The 14094-nt window shown below is 48.5% G+C and overlaps 1 protein-coding gene across 3 annotated transcripts in view; it reads right to left on the bottom strand.

Moving 5' to 3' along the window:
• slo (calcium-activated potassium channel slo) overlaps positions 1-14094 on the bottom strand; it is a 159252-nt gene that overhangs the window by 69849 nt on the left and 75309 nt on the right. For 2 of the 3 annotated variants that reach the window (XM_089581987.1, XM_089581985.1), the window contains exons 2-3: positions 1839-1900; positions 83-100 (exon numbers count right to left, since the gene is read on the bottom strand). In XM_089581987.1, the coding sequence (XP_089438113.1) occupies positions 83-100; positions 1839-1900 (80 nt within the window). The remainder of the gene's footprint in view (positions 1-82; positions 101-1838; positions 1901-14094) is intronic. The other variant, XM_089581986.1, reaches the window with a different exon arrangement.

Below are 14094 nucleotides of genomic sequence, written 5' to 3'. Positions count from 1 at the left end.
AAAAGAGAAAGCGCCAGTGAGATCAAGCAGTGTGTAAATGCAGAACAGCCGCCGTGACGTGGAGGCCAAGGCCAGTACTTACTGCTTACTGGCTCCAGTTCTACGCAGCATGAGGGAACGTAAACGCCATGGTGTGAATAATCCTTTCTCTTTTTTTTCTCACAAGGAACAGCACGAAGCACATAAGGAAAGAGAGAAAGGGAGAGTATGCCGAGCAGAAAGGCAAGGCATCCACCCTGTCCGCCGAGTCTGGAGCACCATACGAAAGCACTGACGGGCGCGCCCAAGTTCGTTAGAAACAGAAAGTATTGTGTCGTAATGGTGCAAAGGCATGAGAGGAACTGCATGTCTTAAGGGACTCAATGTACAGCAGTTGTTGCCGGCATAAAGCTTAAGTGGTTTGCATATTCACTGTGAAAGATAGCGCACTGCGGCCCGTAATTACTCTCCTCACTAGATCTCAACAAGGTAATTGCACTTACACGCAGAAACGCCACGTTTACATGATAGCCAGCAGCGCTGCACAACTCTCGTGCTGTTTGCGTCTGACCCTCGCGTTTCGAATACAGCTACATATATGCGACATCAGCCCATTGTAACAGGCTCCTATTACATGTTTTTGAGCGAGGCGACGAATGACATCAGCAGCACAAGTTGCAGGTTTTATGGCATATCCCAATCGGCGATGCGGAGCAAGTTTTCTTGCTCCGAAGAGCATTTCAAAGGGCGATTTATAGTCACATCTTTAGTTCTGATTGGATCGCGATGGTATGATTCCTAGACGCTCTAGATATATTGCTCCTTCGCGGAGCGCGGATTCAGCTTCGAACCGCTGATTGGAATACGCCATTAGTCTGTTCACTTATGAAGCAAAACCGGCGTGATCAGTAAAATAGATTCCTCAACCCCTTGCGTTGCAGTTACTTTTCGTTTTGTTTAATGCAGTATGCTATCCGTGTTACCCAGGCGACCTGGGAAGAACAGAAAGAGATAGCAGACGAAATAACAGAAGATAGCTGCGACGTAACACAGGGACTTCTAAGGAAAATCGCTGCAGTAGCTGCACCAGCGTTTCGCGCGAGTGCCTACATTTGTTTTCTGTCTAGTCCCGCGTTTATAAACTTCCAGTAAATGCGGGCTAGACAGGTGTGTTAGTGGCACAACACAGAAAGGGCTTACCGCACGTGTAAACATATACGGACAATGGGCGTCATGACGACACTTGAAAAGCAAGCACAAACGTTGCTGTTCGCACCGTAACATGCCACGTGAGCCACAATATTTTTTTTCTCACTTTTCTTTCTTCAAGAAAGGTAAGGGAAAACACAAAAGTCAACCTGGCAGTTGCGAGTATTACGCACAGACAGAAATGATGGGCATGAAAAAGATTTGCTGCATGCAAACTTTAACCTGCACCAGCCACAACAGCCATTTTTTTTTTATTTCGAATAGGTCAACGCCCAACGGGAACATTTAGGATGGAAAAAGAGCGCTCTCTCGATATTCGCTCGTAAAGAAAGTCCCCAAACTGCTGCGAACCTGGTCACGCATCAATCATCGCTGCGAAGTGAAGCCGAGAAAAGCAAGAGAAAAAAAAAGCTCCACAGATAAAGACAGTTGAATTATCTGGAAATGGAAGAAAAAAAGAGAGCGAGAGAGAGAGCATTGCACATTACACATTTCCGACAATTAGCGCGACTTAAAGTGCGGGGAAACAAGATCAAGCACAGTGACAGCAGCGCAGCGCAGAGTTTTCTCTGAGCTGCGCTGGTAAAGACGACAAACGCAAGAACGTGGAGGCCTCATATACGAATGAGACGTACAGAAACACTACTCACCTTGAAGCGTCAATGAAGTATATTATGAGAGATGCTATGCTTAACAGGAACACCAGGACTACCTGCAAAGAGAAAAAAAAGTACGTAGAGTTGAGAATTTGAGCGACACAGGGTTGCAGCAAGCGCTCGCCGGCGTCACTAACGACACCAAATAGCCGATACAAACAACAAAGCCCGTGGCTATGGCACCAATGTTCATGCGCCATACAGACCAACGAAAGTTCCCTGGGAAGATTAAAAAAAAATCACTTTTAGTGAGGCATTAACTCGCGTTCCATTGGCGAAACTTCGACGAGGCTTCGGCTGAGCAAAGACAGCAACCTCTTCGCATTTCAAGTCTTCGCTGTCTTTGTGTCAACGGCTTTTAAATTAGTTAGGGTTGTCAATGCGTGCAAACTACATACTGCTCGTTATTCGATTCTGTTTAGTGTAGCTTGACTCGCCATGCGTGAACTGGAAGAATGGCTTGACTGCGTCATTGGAATTTCACTTTGAATTCGAACATTTGAATTGAATTTTTGGGTTCGCCGTCTTGAAGCGACACATGAGCTATGAAGAACGCCGCAGTGGAGGGCTCTGATTAATCGCCGACATAGCACAGCACACGGACGCCTTTTGCGTTTCGTCTCCGTCGAAATACGGCCGCCGCGGCAGGGGTTGAGCCTGCTACCTTGGGATCAGCAGCCGGACGCCAAAGCTACTGAGCCCCCGTGGCGGGTAAATCTACACGCTTGGCTTTGTGCTACAACAGCCCTGCTTTATGAGCAACACCAGCCGTCAAAATGCAATAGGATGGTGACCAGTGTGTGTGCCAGGCGACAACTTCCTTCACAGTGACAAAACACTAAAAAAATTAGGAACTGTTCGCTCAAAGACCAGAAACTAAGCAAGGGTAGTGCGTCGAGCACTGACATTCCTGATGGCGGCAGCCGACTGTACCCGTGAATAAACGACACGCACACGATGTGACTGTCATATAACTAATTATTGCTCGCATCCTTCTGTTCTCCATTACTGGCACTGCCATCGGCATTGCCGAGCACGACCGACCTCTTGCTTTTTTCTGCGTTAAAACCTAGCTCTCTCTTCCTTTCAGAAGACTCTCAGGCCTGCCAGTTTTCGGCAAACATTTCGCAAGGCCAACAGCGTTCGAGTTCTTCTACACCCATCACAGAACGTAGCCCGTCAGAATCATTTTCTACTCCATATCATCTGCTGGGCGAAAAAAAACAAAAACATACCGTGTCGTCGTCACGTAGCTAATTGCTTGGAACAGGAACACGAGTTACATCCGGCGTGCGAGCCAATATTCCCAGGCCAAAGCTAAAAGGGGGTTTCACCAACAGCCAAAAGCCAATAGAGGGCTGCACAAAGGCTGCCTATTTAGACCCCGCTGAGCCTGATCGACTCCACGAGATATGTACGTCTTCCATGGCGGTGGTGACACCTTCGTACTGAACGGCCAGTATAATTTACACGATTTAGTTCATGCAAGACCACTTCGTCGAAATGGACTGCCTCCTATCCAAGCAACAGTGAATCCATTGCGGTGGGATCCAATGCAACATCGACAACTACAGGCAATTATGAAGTAAATGCGTTAAAGAAGCCTGAATGGCTGTATTCCAGCAGCCAAGTGCAGGATCCTACTTTCAATCCCCCGGCTCTGTCATACGCGTCCGCGTTAAAGCTAACAGCCAAGTGCGAGATCCTACTTCGGATTCTCCAGCAGTGTCTTTACAGCGTCCTTCTCTGCGACCTGCGCTAGTGGCAGCTGAAGCAGTTCCAGTACACAGAGACATAGTGGTCCCTCCGTGGCACAGATGGTCCTGCCAGTGCTGTTTACGAGGATTCTGTGCTGGCTCTTCCGCAGACAATCAGCCTCCAAAAAGTGAAGTCTTTGCTGTACGTAGAACCTTCACTGGCTTAGCTGCATCTGGGTCCCCACTACGGCAGCTGTTTCCGAGTAACCAGACTAAGATTTCTAGCACGACATAATTTACTTGTGATTGCGCACAGGAAGCTGGTGTAGGTGACAACTTCAGTTTCTCAAACTGCGTTACTTGCAAGTCATCACGTCGTGTTAGTTTGGGCAGAGCGACGCTGTGTGTCAGGGAGGACCTGCCCTTGTACCTGATCCAGTCGAGCAATTGGGAAAATCCAGAGTTTGTGGCCCGTGAATTTTTCCTTGGCAAGGTCTGCGTTGCGTAACTCTTATTAGTATTCACCTGCAAACCTCTAGCCACGTTTCAGTTGACTCTCCCGTCACTATCTTTAATTTTGTAGGCTCCAATTTCCGGATATACGATTTAAATGCTCACAATACTGCTTCGGATAGTGACCACTGCAACGACCGCGGACGGGTCATTGAGTTTGCTGCCGAGAAATGCTTCTATAGTGTTCTAAATGATGGCTTAACGATATTTCTGCGTGCATACAGATATAAAGGCTGAATACATTCAACCTTTTGCTCACAGGACCTTGTGACTGACGTGCTATTGCGATTGATGCAGGAACGAGACGGAAGACATGTTTCATGAGCACTGACCACATTTTTCCAGTTATGAAATTTTGAAAAATACTACGCATCCCCCAAGAAATAGAAGCCAAATATATAGGCGCCCCCGACACACTAGCACAACACCCACCGTATAGCGGCAATGAAAATAGCGACTTCGACCTCCCGATTACGCATGCAGAAGTCCTGCAAGCACTGCGCGAGCTTACCAGGAACACCAAACCTGACAAAGGACCATGTCACCAACAAGCTTCTCCGAAACCTTGACGATCCTTCCATGCAAGTCCTCACAGACTACACCCACTGGGACAAGAATAGAGTACCGCCAGTGTGGAAACACGCAGAATTTGTCCTATACCCAAGCCAAGCAAGCCCCTCCTGCTGAGCAACCTAAGACCGACATCGCTGACTTCGTGCGTCGGCAAACTCTTCAAGCTCGTCATCCTTAACAGGCCCCAACCATATCTGGAGCCCAACGGCTTCTTCTCTCATGTTCATACCATGTTTGGTTTGAAACCACAACTGTCCACTCAAGATATTCTCTTGCAGCTCAAAGAAGACATTCGAAATCACGTATCCCAGCACAACTCCAAAGCAATATTGGCTCTGGATCTGAACGGCGCATTTGACAATGTTAGCCGCCAGACCATATTAGAAAATCTCAATCAAACCACTTGCGGACACTGGACCAATAGCTACATTCGCTCCTTCCTTACAAATCCTACAACCACAATAGGAATTGGCGCGCTGCGAACTCCCTGCCATCATTTACACCCCTCAGCAGAGGGACGCCGTAAGGGCGGTACTCTCTCCCACCCTTTTCAATATCGCCATGATGAAGCTACCAGAGCAGCTCAACTCAATACCTAGTGTGAGTCACGCTCTGTACGTGGATGACAACACTTTGTTGGCCACAACGGGCTCCGAAGGAGAGACGCAAGACGTCCTACAGCAAGCGAACGATGCAGTACACGGATACGCGTGTGGAAAGGGCTTAAGGTGTTCCATGGAAAAATCAGAACTAATAATACTCAAACGCAAACCACAAGGCAACCCCCCCCCCCCCCACACACACACACACACACACCTCATACGGCTCACGTTAGAGGGCGACGAAGTCCCAGTCGTAACTCCCTTACGAACATTAGGCCTGCACATCCAACAAGACGGAGGCTGTGCAAGGGCCCTAACAAAATGCTCAATAACACAGTCGCGCAAATTATGCGTATGGTCAGTCGCATCCCGACACGGCACCAAGACACGAAGGAGGAGGATACCATCCGTTCAGTTCAAGCCCTGGTAATCAGCCGGATTGTCTACTCTGCACCACGCCTGCCGCTGAAACCCAGAGAAATAGATCAACTCGAGGTACTGCTGCGTAAGGCATACAAACAATCTCTAGGCCTACCCCCGCACACAGCGACGCGCACACTAGAATCACTGGGAATGCACAACGGGGCCCGAGAGCACACTGAAGCCCACCTCACCAGCAAGCTCAACTGGCTAACCCAAAGCATCACACAAGGCATTGTGGTGTCCGGTATCCGGAAGGAGGGCACGAACAGGCGCAGACGGTACCTCGCAGTAGATTATTCACTTCCAGCAGGTAGTGTGGGTTCCAGAGAAGAGAGAGAAGTGCTGATGACGGCAGTACAGGTCGTAAGGAAAACGAAACTGAAACTTGGGCGGGATACAACAGATATGTTCTCTGTAGATTGGGCTATCTAGAACAAAACAGGGAACACTGTCAAACACTCACAATGGAGACTGACCTCAGGACAAGAATCAAAGTCAACCCGATTCCGAGAAACATGCACGCCGAGTAGCATGCAGAGAGAAGGCGCACAAGAGGTAAATTCCTTCAGGCAAAATACGGAAAGCTTACAAACGTCAAATGCACAGACGCTCCGCAATATACCTCTCGACCTGTTATGGTCGCCTGCGTCGTCTACCGCACCCTGCAGATGGTCCCAGCCGCCCCCTACGAACTGCCAAAACCGTAGAAGCAGAGGAAGGCTTCGCTCTCGCAATGGCCTCTAGTTGCACAGAAGACAAAATCGACTTGATCTCAGACCACCAAGCGGCATGACGAAATTACGCAAATTGAAGCATATCAGCGAACGCACTCCGCATCTTAACTACGCGAAAACGCCAATTTACTGAAGCTGTACTCCTCTGGACACCTGGCCACGAATATAAGTGGTAATAAGCGCGCACGTCGTAGTGAGATCTTACTAACCGTGCCGCGACAGAAGACTCAGCGGGCCCGGAGCCGGTCCCACAGCAGTACAAAAAATTAGGGTGGGCGTGTAAAAGGAAAGGAAAATAATAGCGCCCGGCCCGCACCGCTTAGAGCACAACGGGCTGTGAGACACCTACCTACCACAAGCTAAATCAAAGAATCTAACCCCCCCTTCACCCACACACACAAGAAGCTGCAAGAATGAGCGAAATAATGCTGTTAACGAAAGCACGCTGCCAGTCTAGTTGGTACTGCATGTTATAAAGAAGCGCTGGGGAATGTCGTCTCTGTCATTTCTTTCTTCTGTCCCTCTTCTAGTTTTCGTGCTGGCATCTACCCAAGAAAGAATCTGGTTCGAGCTCACTTTTAGAAGTCCTGGCCCATGTATGATACGCTCATCCACTGATTCAGTTTAACATGCTATTGACTCTAAACAGGAGTCTGGAGACTGTCATTCAGCGTTCATGACTGGGAACCATGCACCTGCACAAAGCACTGCACAGAATTGGCCACGCACGCAGCCCACCATCAGTTATGTTCCATTCGGGGAATTCTCCCCTTTTCAGACTCACCTTGGTTACTGAGTCGCTCTAGCTTTCGACAGCTAATCTCAAAGTAGCGGGATTGAATTCCAGCTGCGGCAGCTGCATTTCGGCGGAGACGAAATCCAGAAACGGCCATGTGCTGAGCGATGTGAGCGCACAGCAACAGAGCCCTCCACTACGGTGTCCCTCATAGCCCAGTGTCGCTTAGGGCGGTGAACTCGGCATACCACTACCTTTCCCATTTTCAAAGAATTTAAGGAAGAAAACTTGGCGAATAGGGAACCTACAGACTTTCAGGGAATGTCAAGAAACGAAACTGTCTTGCTTTCTTTTTTTTTAATTGAGGGAGTTTTCAAGCTTCTACAGGGAAAAAAATATGAAAAGGGATAGGGAGATTTTTGGATCCAATTTAGGGAATTTCCGATTACGTCATGGAACATCAAAGCTCACGATGTGTGGGTGGCCTTGACGATGAGGATGTATATCGTTTGTTATTGGTACTGGGCCAATGTTTAGGGGAATCCCCCAAGATGGAGTAGATTTGTAATAAGGGAGTGCACCCTCCCCTCGATGGAAAACCTATCCGCGTGGGACCGAAATCCGACCCGTGTCGTAAAGTCAACTGTGGCCTTTTTTTTTTTTCATAACTACACACGGTGAGGCCATAGACCTCTTTTCTAAGTATTTCATCAAGTTAAGCCGAGCACCATGCCACGGGAAAGCTTTTACCCATTGTATCACCAGTACCGTACCCGCCGGCTCTATGAATCGAACTGTTTTTGTGGAAGCTGTATAGTTTACCTTTGTAGCCGTTTGGCTGCGCTTGGATGAATGTCAGTGAGTATAATTACTTCCTTATTACTTCTTTTATTGGAATGTTCACAACACCAAAACTTTAGGACATTGGCCCAACACCGTTCCCCCTACCACATGCAAGCCGTCCTGGTTAGCTCAATCGGTAGAGAGACTGCTCCGGTGAGGCGGTGGTTACGGTTACGAACCCCGGACCAGGACGAATTTTTCTTTAACTACGTAGTTTTTGTGAAAGCTGTATAGTTTACCTTTGTAGCCGTTTGGCTGCGCTTGGATGAATGTCAGTGAGTATAATTACTTCCTTATTACTTCTTTTATTGGAATGTTCGCAACACCAGGAACATGATTGACATTTAGGACATGATTGTTAAGTGGTTTAACAGCCCTTGATAAAAGGCCGTTTAGAGTTAAAAAAACAACTAACGTTTCTGGCCGTCGTGTTCGCAACAAAAATGTGCAGTGACGGCGCTGAAATGTTCTTTCCGGCCAGCAACATTCAAGGTAAATGCTAGATTCTGGATTTGCCGCCGCGGTGGCTCAGTGGTTATGGTGCTCGGCTGCTGACCCGAAAGCCGCGGGTTCGATCCCGGCCGCGGCGGCTGGAATTTCTTTGGAGGAGAAATTCTAGAGGCCCGTGTACTGTGCGATGTCAGTGCACGTTAAAGAACCCCAGGTGGTCGAAATTTCCGGAGCCCTCCACTACGGCGTCTCTCATAGCCTTAGTCGCTTTGGGACGTAAAACCCCCATAAACCAAAACCAGATTCTAGATTTACCCACGCCCTCTAGGTTAACACCGCAGCTGAGGTAGTGCTGTTTTATTGTGCTTGCTGTAAACGGTCTCTCCTTTTCTCAGCTAGGAAAGCAATCAGGGCGCTTCTCGAATATTTAAGAGACACAGGGTTGAGTGTCAGATTGTACACTGACTCTGGCCGTCCCATTTTGTTATAGACCAGCGTTGTACGTAACGCGCTACAAGCATTTGATTACTTGCAATAAATTACATTTTCTTCGAGTTACTTCTTCCAAAGGGTAGCGTTCTCGGTAATACAAATTTTTTTTCAATAACTGATTACTAGTAATCAGTTACTTTCTATTCGAAAAACAAGTTGTAACCACCGGTATAACTTCAAGAACCTCAACTCGGTGGCAAGCGCAGGATGTTCCTTCGCGATAGAGAGAATGGTGTGGGAAAGCAGCGCGCGCTATAGGATGTACGCAAAATGCAAGCCCGAGCTGCCTGCAGTTGACCAGCCCCGTGTTCTGCGGCTCACATTTCTTCAGGAGGGCAAAACAGAACGCCATGTTTAGTGAACTTGATCTTTGTCCCCTCGGAAAGCGAATAACAACGAAGCGGGGCGGTTTGCGTAACTGCACGAGTTGATGAGCAAGGCCTTCGTATGTCGCAGCTACGCCCTTCCCTCCGGCGCGCACAGCGAGAGAGTCTTTACTGTTAGTGTTTATGTGTTAGTGAGCAGAGATCCGGCAACGACGGTAACCAAGGGGTCGTTACTCATTGCCATTATCAGACGACTGACCAGAAGCAGAGGGGACGCTAGGTGGCGGGGCGGATGGCGCAAAATAGTGTTTTTTTTTTTACTCCATTTAAACTCTATTTAAAAATTGGAGTTGTGCGGAGGATAATCATCCTTTATGCCCTATTATCGAGCGCAGGGAGGAAAATAGGTCATTTAGCACATTTTTAATCCGTATTGATGGAATAAATGTTTCCACATATGAAGTTTAAAGGACGACAATAACCATTTAAACTCCTAATTTGGCTTATTCTTTTTTACAATGTACATTTGCCTTCTGCTAATAAGAGCGGGAAGGAAAGTAACGTAATAGTAATCGATTACTATTTTTTATTTGTTCAGTTACCTCTGAGTGTGTGTGTGTGTGGGGGGGGGGGGGGGGGGGGGGGGGGCTGCTTTTTGACCACTGAAATCAGTCACATTTCACATGAAGTAACTGTAATTGTACTCGGTTGCTTCTTTACTGTAACGTGTACAGTAGTTCGGTTATAGACCAAAGTACAACATGGACACCTTCCAGACTGTGAACTGAACTTTCATTATCCTTTTCCCTTTCGTAACCTTTCACCCCCTTTCCACGTGTAGGGTAGCCAGCGGAGCATTGCCTGTTCAGTCTCCCCGCGTTTCCTTCCTTCTGACTCTTACATTTTAATAGCTGTTAGCATCCACAGACTACGATACTGTTCGTACGCCTTTCTTTTTAAACACTGCCTTTACGTTACACTGCGATTGTGACTGAGGTTCCTGCGAACGCTGCTGGGACGTTCACACGCCCATTAATTGTGAGCGATGACACTAAACGCAGCCAAAAAAAAAAAAAACAAGAAACAAATCCATTCCAAAACACAAGCGACTATTCCCCTCACCTATTTCGCCTTTACAGCTCTTTTTCACCACCACGCCAGACGTGGAGTGTGCAATTCACCCGCGGTGAGACCTCGCTAGCGTGAAGACAAATGGACTATCACCCGACAAGTGAATGGGAATGTAAGTACATTTGCCGGGGACGGAAGACACCCACGCAGGCGCACTTACCCGCACGCGCTTATTAGCGAGTCAAACAAAGCCGAGATATATTCAAGAATCAAAGTGGCCCGAAAACCCATTTCCTGCGCTCGATCGTCGTCAGCCCCGCATTAGCCAACCGCCGGCCTCGGCACTCCGGACGGGGACGGCGGACGCTGTTATTTACTCCACAGCGCCCCATATCGTTGCAGCCAGAAAAATTGATCGGCGCCAGCGTGGACAGCGGCGGCGAGCGCAAAACGGCAGTCGTCGAGGCAACCGATTCGAACCGCGGACAAGCGTGCTGCGCTGCCTGACGGCAATGAAAGTTGCAGATAACTGCGCGGTGGACAACCGGATTTAAACGACGGGCATGGCGAAAAAAAAAAAAAAGCGCAACAAAATCACCTGGCGTCGCGTGATGGCTGAAGGAGCGTGTTCTCGGAAAAAACGGCGATACGGGATGAAAAACAATGTGAATAAATAAAAACCAGCACATATAGCAGCCAGGATTGCGTCAACCTCGAAGAGAGTGCGGCGGTATTTGTTTTCTTTTTGTTTATCCCGGCTCCGGAAGGAAAAGAAAAATGCCGCGGCGCTGTAGAGCGGGCGCCATACAGTGACGTCAGTGGAATCATGAGTTCTGCGAAAATACCTCTGCAGATAAAAGGGATCGGCGCGCGATACGGGAAAATTGAGGACGGTCAATAATGTCTATGGTGAGTGCCGCGCAATGTCTGGTTGCGACTTTCCGCCGCACTTTGAGCTCTTTCTTTCTTTCTTTCTTTCTTTCTTTCTTTCTTTCTTTCTTTCTTTCTTTCTTTCTTTCTTTCTTTCTTTCTTTCTTTCTTTCTTTCTTTCTTTCTCTTTCTTTCTTTCTCTCTTTCTTTCTTTCCTTCTTTCCTTCTTTCCTTCTTTCCTTCTTTCCTTCTTTCCTTCCTTCTTTCTTTCTTTCTTTCTTTCTTTCTTTCTTTCTTTCTTTCTTTCTTTCTTTCTTTCTTTCTTTCTTTCTTTCTTTCTTTCCTTCTTTCTTTCTTTCTTTCTCTCTCTCTTTCTTTCTTTCTTCCTTTCTTTCTTTCTTTCTCTCTCACTCTATTTCCTTCTCTCTTTCTTTGTCTCTTTCTTTCGTCCTTTCTTTCTTTCCTTCTTCCTGTCTTTCTTTCTTTCTTTCTTTCTTCCCTTCTTTCTCATTCTTTTTTTCCTTTTGGTTTACCTGCTTCAGCTGTTCACGAAAGGTGGTGCGCGCTGCCTCGGAAACCGGCCACTCTCTTAGCTTCGAGCGTAAGACTCGAGTTCGCGTGCGGTCAGATCCTTTTGCGACAGGCCAGGCACTCTATTTTAGCTTTGCTATTCCACTGTTTGGGGGCGTATCGACGCCTTCGGCGTTCCTTTCATTCCGGCTTTCTACTCGGCACTCGCAAAGGATTGAGCATCCAGTGTGGCACGACGCTTATTGGGCTGCAGCCGTTAGCAGGCACCGCTGCAGAAATGCGGGCCGCATTTTTGCGAAGCGTTGTTTTTAGAATTTTGAACGCGCTGCTAACGCAGGGGGCTCGCGACGACAAAGAAAAAAAAAAGGCGAAAGCGGCCCATTAACGGCGCTATTAGCACACAGTGCCCTTTTACCGGTTTCACGCTTTCTCTCCGTCGTTAACGTTCCCGCTTTAAATATTTGCAACTCCTACACCTCTAATCTTTACGCATAAAAACAAAATAGAATAAAAGAACGAGAAGCAAAGCAACGAACTAGAGCGTTGCAACAGCAAGCACTGGACTCTCTTATGACAAAAATTAACAGAGGTCACTGAGATCTCTTAAAGAAACAAGAATAATAAAAGGTCGCTGGGAGAAGGCTTTGCCCTGAAAAACAGTGATGATGACGGCAGTATCAGCTGTTCACGACTTTTCTTCGATTCGAGGTCATCGAACTCATCAGCTTAGTAGGCTATACTGTACACGTCACGGCTTCTATACCTCAGGACTCGCGGTGTCGGACAATTACATCAAGGTGTCGATTCTTTCGACAGCCCGACGGGCATCAGACGACAGACACGGCGCCCGTAGAATATGGCTTGTAGTTGAACTGACCAGACGAATGGCCTTAATTTAATGCGATAGCAGGGAAGGCCCATGGGGCCAAGACGCGTAGTCGGTCATAAAAGTCACCCATTGGCTGGAGGGAAGCTATTTATTGAATAAAATTTTTATCATCATCATCACCACCACCAGAACGGAGTACTCCCATTGGCTGCAGGGTGTGACGTCACCGGACAGGAGCATTCCATTTGGTTGGAGGGAAGTGATGTCATCAGACCGGAAGGGACGTCACTTCTAGCAAAGGCATCAGCAGCTGCTAATACTTGCACATTGCCAATACAGTGTATTTTTTTCCGCTTCTTAGTGTTTTAGTAGCGGCGAAAGCTCTGGCTTTTGTTTCCGAAATGAAGAACACGTAGCGTAGCTCAAATTTCGGCTCTCGGGTGCCTCCGCGGCCAAAGGAAACATCTGTAACGTGGTTCACGCCTTTTGCGCATCCTCTTTACAGACGGGAACGCTACGCGACCCACTGCAGGTATCGGATTTGCGAAAAACTACTAACTTTCCTAACGAGTGTGCTCGGTGCACATCGAGAGCCAGAAAAAAAGGAGGTGGGTTTTTTTTTTTTTTTTCAAAAACACCTTCACATCCTGTCAGCTCCGTGCAGATAGATTGCGCCGCGTCAGGAGAGAGCGCTCGTTTTGCACCGAGTATACGCTCGCAATCGGCGCTACCAGATTGCAGTTCGCACCGTCCGTATATGCATATACGTATATCCCGCCGCAGAGCGCTTCGAAAGTTGCCCAAGAATCGACCGAGCTGTGAACGACCTCGGCCGTGATAAGCCGTAACGCGAGGGGCGCTGCCGTGCGTAAAGGTGGTTAGCGGAGGCGCACCGAGGCAGCCCCGTCACGCTGCGCACACGGGCCGCGCGCGGGAAGCAATCGCGCCAGCGTCTGCGGCGCCGTATCGACGTTTTGGTCCACGAACGCGCGCGAGAGCCGCCGCGCGGCGGCCTAATGGCGCCGGATTCGCAAAACATTGCCGAAACTGGGTCAGCCTCTGTCGAAACGCGCATTTCTCGAACGCGGGCCGGCATTAATGATAACAGCGGCGCGGGGAACAACGCGCCGCATTAGCGGGCGGCGCTCCACTTTCAAAAACAGCCGCGCACATCCACGTCCCATTAGTTCACGAGCGCCGCGCGCTCGTTCATAACTGTCACCCGAAGCGGCGAGTCTTTATTTTCCCGCTGAATGGTAATCTGGCGTGCGCGCCCTTTTACGCGACGCTCACGGAAACAGGCCCGCGTGCAAGCTGCATGCGCGCGAAATGTTACCCGCCGCGTGCGTCGTAAGCGCGCCGTGAAAGGTTATTTTGTCACGACATCTCACCCATCGTTTCGTTTCCGCAAAGCTCTCGTCGAGCTCCTTGCAAAAAGCTCCGCTCGCCATCGGAGCTATTCAGTCACCCTGCCGAAACGGGGCTGCCGTATAGCTCGTGAAGCGCTACCTAGTCGGTCCTCGCTGCCGTTTCCTCTTCGCGACGAATGCAAACTTTGAG

This window comes from Amblyomma mixtum, chromosome 3 (genome assembly GCF_055824585.1).
Source record: "Amblyomma mixtum isolate Tamu chromosome 3, ASM5582458v1, whole genome shotgun sequence".
NCBI classification, from domain to species: Eukaryota; Metazoa; Arthropoda; class Arachnida; order Ixodida; family Ixodidae; genus Amblyomma; species Amblyomma mixtum.
The sequence above is the reverse complement of the archived record's forward strand: the minus strand, read 5'-3'. Positions and strand labels throughout refer to the sequence as shown.